General features: G+C 47.6%; 1 protein-coding gene, 1 non-coding gene and 1 pseudogene across 2 annotated transcripts; 2 read left to right on the top strand and 1 right to left on the bottom strand.

Moving 5' to 3' along the window:
* The first annotated feature begins 9,399 nt into the window (after nucleotides 1–9,399).
* RPL39 (ribosomal protein L39) lies at nucleotides 9,400–13,746 on the top strand. The gene is made up of 3 exons (XM_032391443.1): nucleotides 9,400–9,774; nucleotides 11,369–11,472; nucleotides 13,497–13,746. The coding sequence occupies exons 1-3, from the start codon at nucleotides 9,772–9,774 to the stop codon at nucleotides 13,543–13,545; spliced, it is 156 nt and encodes a 51-aa protein (XP_032247334.1). The 5' UTR covers nucleotides 9,400–9,771; the 3' UTR covers nucleotides 13,546–13,746.
* On the top strand, nucleotides 12,862–12,991 carry LOC116623937. The gene has a single exon (XR_004297807.1). It is a non-coding gene; the product is annotated as a small nucleolar RNA SNORA69 (small nucleolar RNA).
* Nucleotides 13,747–16,833: 3,087 nt separating the features above from the next.
* LOC116623887 lies at nucleotides 16,834–17,867 on the bottom strand (annotated as a pseudogene).
* Between the last annotated feature and the right edge of the window lie 434 nt (nucleotides 17,868–18,301).

Here is an 18,301-nt window from a genome sequence, read left to right on the forward strand (position 1 = left end):
ATCTGCTCTCCACACGGCTGCCCAGAGGGTCTCTCTAAAATACTTCCATAATTGCCGCTTACCCTTCCAAAGCTTTCAATGGCTCCCATTTGCCTTCAGTAGTTATTTTCAAACTACACTGAGGAACCTTTTTAGCTGGGCCGAAGTGCTTCAGGGGTTCCTCAAAACAAGAAGTGCCCAGGCCAAACAATGAAGATGTAAACTGCCCCGAGGAGCCTGTTCTTGTATTTTGGCTGGTGGATGTATTAGACTCCATTCATCCATTCTTCAGATGTTTACTGAGCGCCTTCTGTGAGGCACTAGTCTAGGCTCAGGGAAGATGGCAGTGAACAAAATGTAAGACCTCACAGGGTTTACATTGGAGCCCCATGCTGGGTGTAGAGATTACTAAAAAAAAAAAAAACTTAAAAAAAAAAGCCCCCATAGGGGCACCTGGGTGGCTCAGTCGGTTAAGCGACTGCCTTCGGCTCAGGTCATGATCCCAGGGTCCTGGGATCAAGTCCCACATCAGACTCTCTGCTCAGGGGGGAGCCTGCTTCTCCCTCTCCCTCTCCCTCTGCCCCTCTCCCTGCTTGTGTTCTCTCTCTCTCTCTCTCTCTCTGTGTGTCAAATAAATGAATAAAAAATCTTTAAAAGAAAGAAAAAAAGAAGTTGCAGATTGTTGGCCTCCAGGATAAAGCTCAGACTCCTGGACCTGCCCTGGGAGATCCAGGATACCTGCTCCGGGTCTCTACACCTTTGCAAATACAGAGTTCCCTCTTCCTGGAAAGCCAGAAAGCCGTCCCTCACTCCCCTTGTCTGCCGCTTCCCATTCCTTCATCAGGATTTCCCTCAAGCAGCCACTTCTCTGAAGACCTTTGCCCCGACCTTCTCCTGCCCAGGCTGGGGGAAGGGGGTGCTCTGCGCTCTCCCAGCATCCCATGTGTCCCTCTCAGCACGTGGGCCACACTGGGCTGCAGATGACGGTACCGTCCATCCCACTATTGCACACAGTGAGGGCATTCAACTTCCCCAGTAAACGCACGCATCCATTCCACATCCTTTCCCCTTCCTCCAGATGCCTTTCCTCCCTGCAGAAGGCTGGTGAGTCTCGTTTCCTGCACTCCACTCCACCTGCCGTGTGCCACCCCAGGCTCCTTCCGTCCACCTCACAGGCTCTCTTGTATGTGCCGGGCTGCTTGTCATAGGAAGGCAGGGGCGGGGGTTATTCAAACAAATATATGAATATCTGAAATGACATGAAAATGAAAATATTCAGGGGGTGCCTGGGTGGCTTAGTCGGTCGGGCAGCCGACTCTTGGTTTCGGGCTCAGGTCATGATCTCGGGGTCACGGGATCGAGCTCCAGGTCAGGCTTCATGCTCAGTGGGGAGTCTGCTTGAGATTCTCTTTCCCTCTCCTTCTGCCTGCCCCTCTCCCTGCTCATGCTCTCTCTCAAATTGACAAATCTTAAGAAAAAAAGAAAATACCCAGGTATTTTCCAAAAGAAACAATGGAAGGAGAAATCGGCAACCAAGAAAAATTACCTATGGGTTCAAACTAGCCGATGGGGTGGCTGGGGCAGACTGGGATGGCAGAAAGTCTTCTGTAAATTGTTTCATCTACAGTTTTGTCTGTAGACCCAGGGAGATGTGTTTTGAACTTTACGCTGAAACAGAACCCCCATACAGAAAAGGGCACAAACCCAGAGCGTACAGCTAGATGAACTGTCACAAAAGTGAACACAGCCACGGAAACAGCACCCAGAGCAAGGAACAGAGTATGACCAGCGCCCCCTCCCCGCAAGGATCACCACTATCCTGACTTCGCATGGCACAGAGTCCGTTCTCCTGGCTTGGGCCTTTCTGTAAATGGAATCATACGGTATGCGTGCTTTTGTCTGGCTTCCTTTGCACCACGTTCTTTTTTTTTTTTTTTTTTTAAAGATTTTATTTATTTATTTGACAGAGAGCGAGACACAGCGAGAGAGAGAACACAAGCAGGGGGAGTGGGAGAGGGAGAAGCAGGCTTCCCATTGAACAGGGAGCCCGATGCGGGGCTCGATCCCAGGACCCTGAGATCATGACCTTAGCCAAAGGCAGACACTTAACGACTGAGCCACCTAGGCGCCCCCTTTGCACCACGTTCTTGCGGATGTTTATGAGATCAGCCACGCCGCCGTGGGTAGTTGGAATTCATTTTCATTGCTGGAGAGGAACGGTTGGCAAATGTTTTTGTCTTTTTTTTTTTAAGATTTTATTTATTTATTTGACAGACTGAGAGAGAGAGCACAAGTAGGCAGAGCGGCAGGCAGAGGGAGAGGGAGAAGAAGGCTCCTCGCTGAGCAGGGAGCCCGATGCGGGGCTCGATCCCAGGACCCTGGGATCATGACCTGAGCCGAAGGCAGACGCTTAACCCACTGAGCCACCCAGGCGCCCCCAAATGTTTTAGTCTTAAGACTCCTTTACACTTAAAAATCACTGAGGACCCCGGAGGACCTTTGCGTGGATTACATCTACAGATACATGCTGTAGGACACATACTGTATTAGAAATTGAAACAGTAATATTTAAAACACACGAGCAAGCATTCTATTGTCGGTCAGAGCAAGGAAGTCATTCTGAGGCGTGTAGCCTCTTGAAAACTCCACAGTACACTTAGGAGACCAGGAGAATAGAAGAAGCAAGTAGCTTCTTTGTATTATTATAAAAATAGTTTTGACCTCCCGGACCCTCTGAAAGGGTCTTAAGGACCGCCCCCCAGCCTTCTGTGGATCACACTTTGAGAACTGCTACTGTCTAGCTGCTCTTGGTAAATGTACAATGTATCTGTTTACCTGGTGATAGATTTGGACCGTTTCCAGTCTGGAGCTGTTACAAAGAATTCTGCTACAAGCAATTTAGTATATACCTTTGGATGCACATGTGTTCACCTTCCTGTCGGAGAAACACCTTGGAGAGGAAAGGTAGGGTTATATAGGATGGAACCATGTAAAATATTTACAGGATTTAAAAACTAAATTTACAAAAAACATTCTCTCTTCATGTCTTTCTTCTTCCTTCCCACTGCAGGAAACGACTGTTCTCCTCTCCAAGGGAAGCTCCTCTCCGGATGCCCTTCAGCCTGCCCGCACGTGTCCTCCGAGCTCCCCCCCAGGACCCACTATACCTGCATTTCCTTGCATCTTTAATCTCTTTGCTTCCCATCTTCTCCAAGATCTACCAAAAACAACCAACTCTTGAGCTCACCACCCTCTTTTACGGCCCTTCTTTAGCTCCTTCCCTTCACACTCAGACGTCCTAAAAGCATCTCTTCCCCTCAAGCCCTGCCCCACCTCACCACCCACTCTTTCCCCTTCTTGCCACCTTCCTCACCTCCCATCTATATGGCCCACCTTTCACGGGCACCAAGGAACACCTGACGGCAAATCCTGGAGCCTCTTCCCAGCCCTGTCCCTTCTAACACCTGTGGGACCCAGCTCTGCTGGATTCTGGTCCCTGAAATTTGCCTCTCCTGGCTCCAGCCAATCACAGTGTACTGCACATCCATTCTTGTGGCATGCTGCGCCTTCTGGCTGGAACGCCCTGCTCCCCAACTCCCCACGTCCTGTTCCCACCTGTATTCGTCTGCTAGGGCTGCCATAACAGAACGCCAGACTAGGTGCCTCAAACAACCGAAATTTCTCACAGTTCTGGAGGCTAGAAGTCCAAGGTCAAGGCATCAGCAGGTTTGGTTTCTCCTGAGGACTCTCTGATTGGCTCGCAGATGGCCGGCCACCTTCCACCGTGTTCTCACGTGGTCTCTGAGCATCTCTGCGGTCTCCCTGTGCATCCTAATCACTTCTGATAGGGACACCAGTCGGATCGGACTAGGGCCCACACTAGCAAGCCTCATCTTAACTTAATCACCTCTGTTAAGGCCCTAACTCCAAACACTCATTCTGAGGTCCTGGGGGCTAGGGCTTCCACGTATGAATTATAGGGGAACTCAGGTCAGCCCGTAAAACCACCACTCCCCTTCTAAGGCTGGGTTCAAATGCCACCCCCTCCCCCTCGCTGGCAATCAGCACCCCTTCCACATTCTCGTAGTAGTTTATTTGGCTCCGAGCACTGTCTGCCCTGTTACAATACAAGGGAATGAAAGCAATCATGACTGCTGTGTACGGAGCTGGGTGGCTCCGATGGGCCAGGCGTATCCGGACACAGGGCTTACTAGGTGCTTAACATGTCTTTTTTTTTTTTTTTTTAAGATTTCATTCATTTATTTAACAGAGAGAGAGACAGCGAGAGAGGGAACACAAGCAGGGGGAGTGGGAGAGGGAGAAGCAGGCTTCCTGCCGAGCAGGGAGCCGGATGCGGGGCTCGATCCCAGGACCCTGGGACCATGACCTGAGCCGAAGGCAGACGCCCAACGACTGAACCACCCAGGCGCTGCTTAGGTGCTTAACATGTCTTACCAGTGACCCTGAACCCTCGCCACAGCACTAGGAGGTAGGTAATAGGATTTCTCCCCATTTTCCAGAGGAGAGAACTGAGGCACAGACAGGCTCAGTGATGGATCCAAGGACGTGTGGCTGGTGTTTTGCACTGCTGGTATTCAGACTCAGGTTGTCCTGGCTTCACAGTCTACCAGCCTTCATTTAGTGCCCTTTTCAGTTCAACGGACTCCCAGGCCTACCACGTGTCAGGCTCGGGTCTTGGTGCTGGGGGCACGGGAGCAAACAAATCCGACAAACGAAACCAAAACCAAAACCAAAACCTGCCCTCGTGGAGGCTTGTGGTAATGGTACAGTTCTGTATTTTAGCGTGGTGGTAGTTCATGAAGTTACACATGGGATAGAACTATATAGACCCATCCATACACACACACAGACAAGGTGAAATCTGAGTAAGCTCTTTGGATTGTTCCAGCATCAATTTCCTGGTTTTGACATTGTATGTTAGTGACACAAGACACTGACGCTAGAGAAGGATGAGTGAAAGGTGCACGGGACTTCTCTGTAGATTTGGGGGAGTTCTTACGGATCCCCGATTATTTCAAAATAAAGGGTTAAAAAAAAATCTCTCCGCCCTCACTGAGCTTCATTCCAATGTGGAATTAGATGATAAATAAGTGATATGACAGGATGGGACGTGGTAAGTGTTACCGAGAAAAGCAGGGAATGGGGCTACAGACTGTTGGGGGGATGGTCTCTCTTAAACGGAGACATCTGAGCCTTGACTTGTAGGAGGCGAGGAGACCAGCCACGGGCTACCTGGGGAAATGGGAGTCCCCGGCAGAGAGAACACCTAGTACTAAGGCTGTGAAGAGAACTGTGTCTGGTGTATGTAAGGAAGGGCAAGGAGGTCGGTGAGGCTTTAGCAAACTAAATGAGAGAGAGTAGCAGGAGGTTGGGTCAGAGGAGTAAGGTAGTCCAACCTCACTTATTTGCCACAGCAAATTCCTGTACTTTCTTTTATCAGGAGAGGGATAGGGAGCCACTGAAGAGTGTTGAGCAGAGGAGTGAGGTGATCTGCCTTAGGTCTTGAAAGGGTCACCCCGGCTGTTGTAGAGAAGCGGGAACAGAAGCAGAGAGACCAGTGAGGAGCCTTAAAATCATCTAGGTGAGAGCGGGTGGCTTGGACCCGTGGAGAGGTGATGAGAAGTCCTCAGATTCTGGATAAAATTTCAAAGTCAAGCTGACCAGATTTGCTGACAAACCAGATGCGGGATGTGAGAGAGAAGAGTGGAAGATAAATTTTGGCCTAAGCCACGGGAAGAACAGAGGTGCCATTTGTTGTAATGGGGAGACTGAGTGACCCAGTTGGGGGGGGGGAGATCAGGAGCTCTGTTGGGGACATATTAAGTTTAAGGTATCTATTAGACATCCAAGTGGATGTTGGGAAGGCAGGAGGAGTTCAAGGAAGGTCCAGATATATGTTTGGGTATCATCAACCAAGAGTATTTAGAGCTGATACTGGATGAAATCGCCAAAGGAGGGAGTGTATATAGAAAAGAGAAGAAGTCCAAAACTAAACCTTGGGGCTCTCCAATGTTAAAAAGGAATTGAGATAAGGAAGAATAAGCAAAAGAAACTCAGAATGGGTAGCGTGCAAGGTAGAAGGAAAACCAGGTAGAACGAAGAGCGTCCTACAAAGCTGTAAGAATTAAAAAGATGATTTCCCCTCCCCAGTACCTGCTCCCAGTGGCCCTGAGGGTGCGCAGGCCAAAGAGTAGGAGGCGGGGGGAGCTGGTGTGCGGATCTAAGTATCGTAGAGGTGCACTCCTGGCAAGAACTGGGAGCAGGAGGAGGAGAAGGCAAGAGTAGGCTCAGGACCAATGGCATCCAAAGAGTAACAAACAGTAAAAAAATCTCAGCGTGGAAAATGCCAACCAAGAAAACAAAATAAAACAAAAGGACGAAAAGGAGCAAGCTGCCAATAAAGGAGAGCCCTTGGCCCTCCCTTTGGAAGCTAGGTGAATACTGTGTGCCTAGAGTCAGTGCTCGGCGGTTCCCTGTTCGCAGCCCAGCCTGCAGTATGGGTGGGCCCCGATTCAGAGGCTTGGAGAGTCACAGGTCAGGATGAGAGAAGAGAATATAGAAAGGGCTGGGGAGAACGGGAGACAGCTGAGGGAAAAGCTGAAGGGGGGTGGGGAGCAATTCAGTCACAGACTGCGGGTGGGCGGTCAGCGCCGACCCTCCTTACCATGACCATCATGATGAGGTTCGCCTTATGTCTTGAATCTTGATGTGTTCCCCAAAGTGAACAGAAAGACACACTTGCTTCCTAAACTTACATGTTCTCAATGTATCCTTGTTGTAATCCTTTTGTTACATGTCTCCTGTGGGTCTCCTATTACTTCTTCCTCTGCCCCTCCCTCCCACTTGCGCATGTTCTCTCTCTCAAATGAATAAAATCTTTAAAAAAATAAAAAGGAAAAAAAAAAAAAGATGATTTAAGGGCGCCTGGGTGGCTCAGGCAGTTAAGCGTCTGCCTTCGGCTCAGGTCATGATCTCAGGGTCCTGGGATCGAGCCCCGCGTTGGGCTCCCTGCTCTGCAGGAAGCCTGCTTCTCCCTCTCCCTCTGCCTCTTCCCCAGCTTGTGCTCTCTCTCTCTCTCAAATAAATAAAATCTTTTTTTTTTAAAAAAAGGATGATTTATATAAGCTCTTAGCAGTGTCAATCACACCCTAAACCTGAGGTAAATAGTAGCTATAATGATGATGATGATGATAATAGTAATTTAGCAACTAAAGGTTTATCTGCTGCTCTTTGGGCCACCAAAAAGAAAATACTGGCTCTCAAATAAACAGTAAAAATCTAGGTTAAGAAGCCTGAAGTCTCACTTCAATTAAACGTAAAATTATCTGGATGATGAAAAAAATTTATCCGGATGACAGTCTGAATTTAAAAACTGGATGGGATTAAAGTAACTAAACTTTTGCTGTTAAAAAATGCTTATTAAATTGGGCTCAAGCTTCCTATTGTTTGTGTATTTCCTCTCTAGACCTAAGGCACCAGCATCCAGTTGCTCAAGACAGAAACTTGGAGACCAAGTCCTGTTAATGTCACAATCATCTCTTGATTTTATTTCTTCTTATTCAACATCCTGGGGCCACCCAATGTGGGGCTTGAACTCACAACACCAAGATCAAGAGTCGCATGCTCTACCAATTGAACCAGCCAGGTGCCCCATGGGCCATCATTTCTTGCCCAGACTTTTTCCAAAGTCTCCTACTAGTTTGTTTGTTCTACCATCTGTCACGATACGCCAATACAGGGATTCCAAACCATTTTTGTGCCATGGAATCCTTTGGCAGTCTAATGAAGTTTATTTTCAGAATGTTTTTAAATGCATAAAACAAAGTACATAGGATTACAAAGAAAACCAATTACACTGCAATATAGTTATCAAAATATGTTCTAAAAGAAATGTGTGCTGTAGTAACATATGAGCTTCTTAACACAGTTCTCCTTAGGGGTCTAATAACTACAGTTGACCCTTGAACAACACAGGGGTTAGGGATGTCAACCTAGCACAGTGGGAAATCTGCATGTAACTTTTGACTCCCCCAAAACTTAAAAGCCTACCGCTGACCAGAAGCCTGACGGATAACATAAACAGTTGGTTAATACATATTCTATACAGTATACATATTATATACTGTGTCCTTACGAAAAAGTAAGCTAGAGAAAAGGTTATTAAGAAAATCATGAGGGGGCACCTGGGTGGCTCAGTCAGTTGCATTTCCGCTCAGGTCATGATCTCAGGTTCGTGAGATCAAGCCCTCTGATGCGCTCCATGCTGGGCCTGGAGCCTGGTTAAGATTCTCTCTCTCTTTCCTTCTCTCTCTGCACATCTGCCCCCCCCTCCTGCTCTCTCTCAAAAAAAAAAAAAGGAGGGGGGCGCCTGGGTGGCTCAGTCAGTTAAGCATCTGCCTTCCGCTCAGGTCATGATCCCATAGTCTTGGGATCGAGCCCCACGTCGGGCTCCCTGTTCAATGAGGAGCCTGCTTCTCCCTCTCCCTCTGCGGCTCCCCCTGCTTGTGCTCTGTCAAATAAATAAATAAAATCTTAAAAAAAAAAGAAAATCAAAAGGAAAACACATTTATAGTCCTGTACTGTATTAATCGAAAAAATCCACCTATAAGTGGACCCATGCAGTTCAAACCCATGTTGTTCAAGGGTCAACTGTACTGTAATTTCAAAGAAGTGATGAATGTATAAATGATATTTCAAGACGTCTGCATCCACTGCAGTGTGATATGAAACCATCTTTGATTTCTATTGGTGACAAAGTCATAGGGACTGTTAATGCCACTACAGTTTGCTGCTTACGTTTGTAAAGAAAGAAAGAACTAAATTTCAGACAGTTTGATAAAAACGAAGTTGTGATTCCCCCTCCCCCCCCATCCAAGTTCATGTATTCTGTGAGTTCTATACATGGACCATTTGGACCATTAAAAACCCTTACCTTAATCTACTGGTGCAAAAACTGCTTGAGGTGACTGCAAAGATAGAGGTTTTTGTTTTTAAATGTGGAGAACAACAACATGAAAACGGGTATCATTAACATCCAAAACGTATGCCATTAATTCCTATACATTTTTGCAAAGTGGGCTAAAAGCCTGGGATTCCTAGCAGCCAAGGAAAAGGTTGTCCCGAACTTTCTCAGCTTAGACCTCGATTAGCCACCTCTTGCCTAGGCTTACCGGACCCTCCTAGCGCAGCCCCCGCCGCCCTCTCCTGCTTCCTCCAGCATCACCATCCCTTCCCGTCCAGCACGGCCCAGCCAGGTCGAGACGACTTCTCGAGGTCGAGACGGGACCGAGACGGGCGCCGCCGGCCCACCCCGGCCGAGGTCAGCCCTCGGGCCACTCCCTCCGGAGCCCAGGACCGAAGTCCCTTGCACTCGGACGTGACGTCTCCGCTGCCCGCCCTGGGAGTCAGCCCCGCCCGCTCGGCTCCCTCTGCCTTCGGGAAGGGTTAGCACTTCGGGATCTACCGCGGGCCGTGTGCCTCGGCCACGAAGCACGGCGCCCGTAGCCCGCTGACCGGCTCCTGAGGGACGCACTTACGGAAGCGCGGCAAAGCGAAGTCCAGTTCGCCCGGGCCGCCCGGTGTGCCCAGTTCCCACGGGAGCGCGGGCGCGCGCGGGGGGCGGAGTGGGGGCCGCGGCCGGCGGCCTTGGGGCTCTGGCATCATCTTCTAAGCTCCGCCCTCGGCTGCGTCTTCTAAATACGTCCTTCCGCCCTGTTCCTCCTTTCTCTTTGTCGCCGCCATCCTGCTCTGCGTGGCTGGCTGCTTCTCACCATGGTAAGTTCATCCGTTACCATCGGCTCCGGGCTGGTTTCCCGAGGCCTGAGGCCCCTGCGAGCCCGCTGGCGCCGCACACTGCGTCGAGGCGCGGGGGCCTTTTAAGAAGCCTTTTTCCAGGGAAGGTCGAGTTCGGCCAGCGCTCCAGTCCGCGGGCCTAGCGGGAAGCTAGCAGGCGTTCGAGGAGGGGCCGGCTGCCCTGGCCATGCGAGGTCGGAGGGGTGGTGCTTTGTGCGCGGCCCAGGCTAGCAGGGGTTCCCACTGCCCTTCGCCCTTCTGGAGCGAACTGTGATTCTGGGGTAGGGAGAGAAGTCGGGGGGCGGGGGGGTGTCCACTACAGAAATCGTGGCCGCCACGCGCGCCGGGCATCGAAAAGCGAATGGGGTCTGCTGGTTTTCGGAAGTTTTTTTTAAGTTGGCGGCCAGGATCATACCACGTTATGAGCTTACAGGACTTGTTAGTCCTTTGTTAGGGACTTGGCGCATCTCCCCGTGGAAGCACCTGGAAGGAGAGGTGCTGCGGTGTGGATCAATATGCCATTCGGGCGTTCTTCGTGAAATGCAAGCTGCGGACAGTTACGGTCGTGGGTTTTACCTGTGATCGTTTTCTGAGAAATTAAAATTGCTATATGCTTCTAGGTGTGGAGAGGATCGGTATCTGGTTTTTTTAGTTGGCAGGAAATTTACAGCTGCTACAGTGAGCTGGGAGAGACGAGTGTAGTCTTCGCCTTCTTTGTAATAGGCCCCTATTATGCAAGGTGCAAGGGTGTGTCGGACCACGTTGGCCAGGCCTGAGACTACCTGCCATTTCTGGATTGTCCCGCAAACTTGAGCGGGAGTGGTTGGGGTTGGACTTAGATGACCCAAGTTCTTAAAACCAAAAAATGAAATGAGAACTTGGGAAAGTCGTCCTTGAAAACGATATTTTAAGTACAGGAGAATTCATACCAAAATGGTAAGTGATGGGGGCGCCTGGGCGGCTCAGTTGTTTAAGCGGCCCACTCTTGATTTCGGCTCCGGTCAGGATCTCAGGGTCCTGGGATCCAGGCCTGCATCTGGCCCCGCCCTCAGCGAGGAATCGTCTCGGCTGGGGAACTGACTCTCCTGCCCTTCCCCCTCGCTCTGGCGCACGCGCTCTCCGCGTCGTTAGCTACCCCTGTTTTACATAACGCACGGAAACTCATTGACTTGCAAGTGCTGGATTGTTCTGGTTGACAAAAAGCTGTGTTCTTTTGTGAAAACCAAGTTCCCCAGCCATCCCCAGTGGTCCGCTGGGTCCTGGGGTGACAGCAGGGAAGATGGGAAGGTACCCTAGCTTTGGAAGCATAGAGGACCTGGGTTTGAATCCCAGCTCTGCGCATTAGTAGTCGGTTACTTACTTTCATTGCTGATTTTTATTCGAATAATGGGGATTATGGTATCTGCCTCCAGAAGTTGTGAGGAACAGCAAAGGGCATGATGGGTTTAGCATTGAGAAGGTTGTTTTTGGTATAGATGAAGCATTCACATGTTTGTGGATTGAGGGCGTTCCTGACTTTGGATCAGTGGAGCAAGCTCTGGTGTTGCTGTCTAAATTGATTACGTTTCCTTCCCAGTCTTCTCACAAGACTTTCAGAATCAAGCGATTCCTGGCCAAGAAACAAAAGCAGAATCGTCCCATTCCCCAGTGGATTCGGATGAAAACTGGTAATAAGATCAGGTAAGGACCCCCCACAACCACCTGCTTGTTTTTGTGGTTGCTATTTTATTTTGTTTTTAATTAATTATTTTTTGGTGGGCAGCAAAGCAAGGTTTATTGGGCGATAGCGAAGTGATAGTACAAAGCTCCCGAGGAGGGTTGCCCTGTGGTGGTTCTTTTAAGGCGCTTCCTCAGTGTTTCTGGACAGCAACCCAGCCCACGCTGGGATTAGAGGCAGACGCTCCATATTTGTTAATTTCCTCTTGTCTTCAGTCTGTGCCAGAACATAAGGTGGGAAGGCTGTCTTCATTACTCATCGCAGTGCGGAAGACTGTTGCGCACCCAGTCCATCTTGAGGTGTTTATCTTTTCTAAAGATCGGAAGATTGCTCTCTACTGCAGAAGTAGTTGAATTGATGGTTTTGGAAAAAAGACAGGACTCAAATGGCTGCAGAGGGCCTCCAGGGTCACCTAAGCGAACAGGCAAAGCTAAACCTAAAACTCAGGTCTCCTGCATGCCTTTCAGTCTCACTGTTCTATGGGGGACCAGGTGGACCTTGAGACAGGTCTCAAAAGGAAGAAAAATAAGCCTCAAAAGGGCTCACAACCAGCGACAAGCCCCTGTGGGTTAAACAGCTTCCAGAACTTGGGTTTGTTTAAAATGAAGTATTAGATTCTCTGGCTTTGCTGAATAAGGGAGCCCAACAAAAGACCACAAAGGAGGAGGAAGCAAATACTATTACCAAAATTTTTATTTGAGAAGCCTTTTGAACCTGAGACTCTAGAGCAGGCCTAGCCTCGGGTCCCTTTTGCAAGATAGAGACTTTGAAGTTGAGGAGTGCAAGATCATGACACCAGTGTAGAACTCGGATTTGATTGAATTACAGAAGACCAAGATGTGAATTGGGGGGCCTGTTTCCTTAATTCTTTTAGCCAGTTAAAAAGACAGGTGAAAATCACCACGCTCTGTCGCCTTATAGGCCAGGTAGTTGCTGCCTTTAGTTTATCCTGTACTGAACACTGGCCTTTATTATTTATATTAATATGTATAGGAGATGTCTCACTGTTAGAAGTGCAAAGAGATCTTAAAACCCCTGGTGTTGGCCTCGTAACAATACTGAGAAAAGAGCATTGAGTCACTTGGCGAAATGGTTACTTTGGAGCTCAGCCCTTGTACGAGCTTGATGAGTTTCTCTTGAGAACCTCAGACATCCATAGTAATGCCCCTTTTTAATGTGTTGACATGAACATAGGCTTCTGTGTCATATCCCCATCTGCTGGTGGGACTTGCGGTTCCGGGTTATTGTGCAGAATGAAAGTGTATGGTAAGAGTATACACTCAGCCCGGAGAACTGGCAACAATTGATTTTTCTGTTACCTCAGCTGTCTTGCAACTTTTTGAAGTGTATTGAAAGCAGGTTGCAATTCCAGTGTTTCCTTTTGTGGAAGTACTGACATTATCCTGCTGAAAGCAAATCTGTCAGTCATGTTTGATTTTGCCTTAATGAGGGTAAAGTCGTGACCGATTGACATGGACACTTCTGAGGTGGCCTTAGCTCTGCAAAGCTCTTGCTTTGATTTTGAAATGATTGGGTGTGTTAACCTCTTGTAAAAATTAGTGTGGGGGCTTTTATATGTGTGTGACCCATGATGTAGAAATGTTGCGTCTGATGAAGTTTGGAAGGGGGGGGTTCAATAGAAATGTGTCTGGGTCTACCCCCCAGGTGTGTTGAATCAAAAGTAGGTGGGTGTACTCTTGGGAGGGGAGGGAGCTTCCCCACTCGTCTAGTCTCGAGTAAGAACCGGTGTGTTTTCCTAGCCTGGAGTCATTCTCAGGTAAAAATTTGATTTGACGAGTTCTTAAACACATCTAGCAAATCACTTTCTACTCTCCAAAGAGAGCTCCAAACCCGTTAAAGGAAGGAAAAATGGGACCCTTTGCCTTCCAAGGATTTTACGGTACTGACAAGGCAGCGTTTGTGGTGAGTGAGGGCAGCGCAACTGTGGGCAGACGGCCTTGGTAAGCTGCGGTGTGTTTCTGTGCAGGTACAACTCCAAGAGGAGACACTGGAGGAGGACCAAGCTGGGTCTGTAAGGCGTCGCCCATCAGGAGATGACACACTTAATTGGCACACATATGTAATTAAGCTGTGTGAAGATCCTGTGCTCTATCATTCTGTAAACATCCTTCCTACCTGGCCGTAGACTTGTCTTATCATGGAAATGATTTTCTCTGTGACTACACCTCCACACCAGTAGGTTGGTTCGGTAATAAATGCGAGACCTTTCACCTCCACTGCTGTTGTGTTTCTGATTTGCGAAGGACTGAATCCCCCACCTGTCAGATCATGCCTAGCACTGTCAGAACTCTCTGCAGTGATGGAAGTGGCCCTTGACAACCAGCATGTAAAGTGTGGCTAGGGGGAGCCCGGGTGGTTCAGTGCCTTAGGGGCCCAGGTCATGATCTCAGGGTCCTGGGATCGGGCTCCCCACTGAGCACGGTATCTGCTTGCCCCTCCCCTGGCTTGTGTTCTCTCTCCTCAAATAAATAAAGTCTTTAAAAAAAAAAAAAAGTGTGCCTAGTTTGAGTAAAGAACTGACTTGAATTTTTATTTAATTTTAATTAAGAAGCTCCATGTGGCTAATGGCTCTTACACCTTATGGGTAGTGAGTATGTGTGTCGTCCTCATACCTCTGGGCAGCACATTCTTAAATAGCACCTTTTTCTGCTATTCTATGATGCCAGTCTTTTTTTACAAGTCTATATTTGTAAAAAATAATTACAACTAAAGCTAGATTGAATTTTTAAAATCAAAAGTTCATTTAGTGATAATGTACAGTTTATAGTAAAATTGTAAAATACTTTGATAGTTTAAACAAAGTATCATTCATGTAAAAACATTGCATGTAAAATTAGAAAGTTCATAGTTCACAAAATTACATTTTTTTGCTGGTAGCTCATGAGAACGTTACAGTAAGTTTACTCAGGATACAGAACAAAATTCACAGGCTTGACATTAGTACTATATTACACTGAATCCATTGACATTTCTGTTAAGGTACACTTGAAATAATTGATTCAGACTACCAATGAACTGACATTGTATACCAAGATCTATTGGTTTTACAATATGGCTAGTAATCAGTTATTTCACCAATAATTTAAATGAGAGATGTAGTTTTAACACCACTGACATATACCCTTAGGATAACTAAAATAAAAAGCATTAGCAGGGCGCCTGGGTGGCTCAGTTGGTTAAGCGACTGCCTTCGGCTCAGGTCATGATCCTGGAGTCCCGGGATCGAGTCCCGCATCGGGCTTCCTGCTCAGCAGGGAGTCTGCTTCTCCCTCTGACCCTCCTCCCTCTCATATGCTCTCTCTCTCTCTCATTCTCGCTCTCTCAAATAAATAAATAAAATCTTAAAAAAAAAAAAAAAAAAAAGCATTAGCAGCTTTGATTTTCATTTTCATGAATACGTACAAATCTGTACTTTATAGTTAAAATTTGTACGAAAAGTCCAGCCCTGAAGTATTTTACCCCCAAGAGAAAAGTTCAGATGTTAAAGCATTGTTAAAACAAAAAGTAGGGCGCCTGGGTGGCTCAGTCGGTTAAGCGACTGCCTTCGGCTCAGGTCATGATCCCAGGGTCCTGGGGTCGAGTCCCACATCAGGCTCCCTGCTCTGCGGGGAGCCTGCTTCTCCCTCTCCCACTCCCCCTGCTTGTGTTCCCTCTCTCGCTGTGTCTCTCTCTGTCAAATAAATAAAATCTTAAAAAAAAAAAACCCACAAAAACAAAAAGTAGTATGTGAAAGGATTTTTACTTACTGTTGAACCCCTGCACCACTTAAAATGAAATTTAAACTACATGTTAACATTTTGCCGTTCTAGAGTCAAATTTCTATACCTCGTAAGGTTAAAGCTGGAATGCCATTAACGAACAGCAGTATAGAAGTGGAAGAACTTGGGTGAATTCAACAAAAAAGTACATTGTATTACATAATGTGCAGTTAATAGTTCAGTGATAATCTGTTTGGTAGTAACGTGAACAAAGTATTCTAAGTGACCTTCCTTCAGTCCAAGACTTCCTCATATATCTTTACCATAGAGAGAAAATAGCACTTAATTGTTTCCATGGCATGCAACTGTTACAAAGGTACCCATTCTAGCCCTACCATGAAATTAATAACAGAAGTAGCCATAAGCCACAGGGAACTTGGGCCTACTGCAGTGCTCGTGCATGTTGTACAGGGAAATCAGGCGAGGAATAGAAGTCAGCAGCCTTACCCTTAATTCTAAGTGGGTGCGTTGGAAAGTAATAAATAGCCTCATAAAATAAATAGCAATAAACTACCTGTCCAAGGTGAATATATTTTTTTCATAAAGTGTAGGCAGTGTTCCTAGAAATCCCATTAGGGAAAAACCAAATGCTCCTATAAAAAAGTGCCCAAGTTTGTCCTGTGTAAAAATCTCTTTGGGGGGGCGCCTGGGTGGCTCAGTTGGTTGGGCGACTGCCTTCGGCTCAGGTCATGATCCTGGAGTCCTGGGATCGAGCCCCGCATCGGTCTCCCTGCTCAGCGGGGAGTCTGCTTCTCCCTCTGACCCTCCTCCCTCTCATGCTCTCTGTCTCTCATTCTCTCTCTGAAATAAATAAAGTCTTTAAAAAAAAAAAATCTCTTTGGGTGCATTTTATAATCCAAAATGATTCATACTACTCAAATACATTAGCAGAGTATAAAAGCACGCCAACAAAACACACACCAACAACAAAAGGAATGATTTCCAATGAGATGGGAATGAAGGTGAGAGGAGATTAAGGGAGTCTCACGTGTTACCAGTTGATGGAACTGCCTTTTGTGTCATTAAGCTATACGCATATGGAATGAGTCTGTAAATGTGATACAGGAAGAACAAGCTTTGAACTTGAACAACTGTTACAGGTTCTTAATTCAGGAACATGGCTTCAATGCTTTATGACGTAGGAAGCAACTCCCCAAAACAGGCAATTGGTTTGATTTCTTAGATATTAGGGGGAAAAAAAGCATTTAAAAAAATTACTTGTGGGACGCCTGGGTGGCTTGGTTAAGTGTCTGCCTTCGGCTCAGTTCGTGATCTCGGGGTCCTGGGATCGAGTCCCACGTCAGGCTCCTTAGGGAGTCTGCTTCTCCCTCTGCCTGCTGCTCCCCCTGCTTGTGTGCTCTCTCTCTCTCTGACAAATAAATAAAATCTTGAAAAGAAAATATTACTTGTAACAATTAGCAACAGAGGAACAACATTAAAAAATCAAAATACAGGGAACATAGGAGCTGAGGTCCCCAAGGTACCAAAGGACCGAATCAGACTTTTTCACATTAGAATTTTTAAAAAATGCCGTTGAAGGAAAAGCTAACTGGGCTCCGCACAGCATGTTAAATATGCAACAACTTCGAACGGAAGTGATCTGGTCCTCTCATGGTTCTGAGAATGTGCGCTAACATCCAGTGCCCTAGAGACAAAATAGCAAAAGCACAGGACGCCTGGGTGGCTCAGTTGTTAAGCATCTGCCTTCAGCTCAGGTCATGATCTCAGGGTCCTGGGATCAAGCCCCGCATCGGGCTCCCTCCTGGGCAGGAAGCCTGCTTCTCCCTCTCCCACTCCCCCTGCTTGTGTTCCCTCTCTCGCTGTGTCTCTCTCTGTCAAATAAATAAATAAAATCTTTAAAAAAAAAAAAAAAAAAAAAGACTTCCCTGAAACTTCTATGCCGTTAACTTCTAAAACTTCATCATTACAGCTAATAGTCCTGTGCTTTGAGCCAGATTTGGTCTGGATGTAAAGATCCCTGGGACCTTCTCTAGGCCATGCGGTGTGACCCTGACACGAGCCGTCCCAGATGTAGAACCCTAAGGGTTTCTCAGTGCCGTGTTTGTAAAGACAAGCCCCACGATGTGTTTCTGGGAGAATATCCACATCTATAATAGAAGACACAGGTCTGAAGTCTTGGGGCATACTAATGACTATGCGTGGCTTTTTTCTATGGTTGTCAGGACGCAATAGATTGGTTAAAAACATTCTTCTTTATTAGTGTGTGTGTACCAAAGGCACTGTAGTCTGCTTCTCCCTTTTTTTGTATAAAAATCCTAAGCAGTAGATTGGCCATTGAAACAGCTTTGTGATAATTATCATCATTATTTATAGGTAGTAAGTCTCCATGGATGTCTGTGTAGCCTACTAAAACGTCAACATTGGGTATCTTCTGAACATGTCGCAGTAATCCATAAAACCCAAATTTTCCAGGTTTTGATCTGTCCAGTGAAAACCGACAAAATTCAGCTCCAGACTTGATCTTCCCCTGCATGGTGCCCAGGCAGCTGCTGGCCGGCCCGAGCCGGTGGCTGTGGTTCATGCTGAGGCCCGGCCGCCCCTCGGGAGCGCAGGGAGCAGGGAGCGAGTGCGCGGCCCGCGGGTTGGGGACGCGGCACCTGCCGAGGGGCGGCCTCGGCTCGGGTCTCCGCGCAGAGCTGCGCTTGGCGGGCTCCTCACGCGGCGGGACCGAGGGTCAGACTCATGCCCGTCTTCAGTACAAGTAGGAATCCTCTGATCCAGGAGTTATCAAACTGGTCTGCCTGGGCTTGTAGAGCCTGTGAACTAAATTTCTGCATCTTTAAATTGTTTTTTGTTTTTTTTTAAAGATTTTATTTATTTGACAGAGAGAGACACAGCGCGAGAGGGAACACAAGCAGGGGGAGTGGGAGGGAGAAGCAGGCTTCCCGCGGAGCAGGGAGCCCGATGTGGGGCTCGATCCCAGGACCCTGGGATCATGACCTGAGCCGAAGGCAGACGCTTAACGACTGAGCCACCCAGGCGCCCTGCATCT

The sequence above is a fragment of the Phoca vitulina genome, unplaced genomic scaffold, assembly GCF_004348235.1.
Source record: "Phoca vitulina isolate PV1807 unplaced genomic scaffold, GSC_HSeal_1.0 scaffold62, whole genome shotgun sequence".
NCBI lineage: Eukaryota > Metazoa > Chordata > Mammalia > Carnivora > Phocidae > Phoca > Phoca vitulina.

Excerpts from the sequence above, each read along its gene's own strand:
- RPL39 (XM_032391443.1), top strand. Across the intron at positions 11,473-13,496 it reads AAAACTGGTAATAAGATCAG|GTACAACTCCAAGAGGAGAC; the intron begins GTAAGGACCCCC and ends GTTTCTGTGCAG.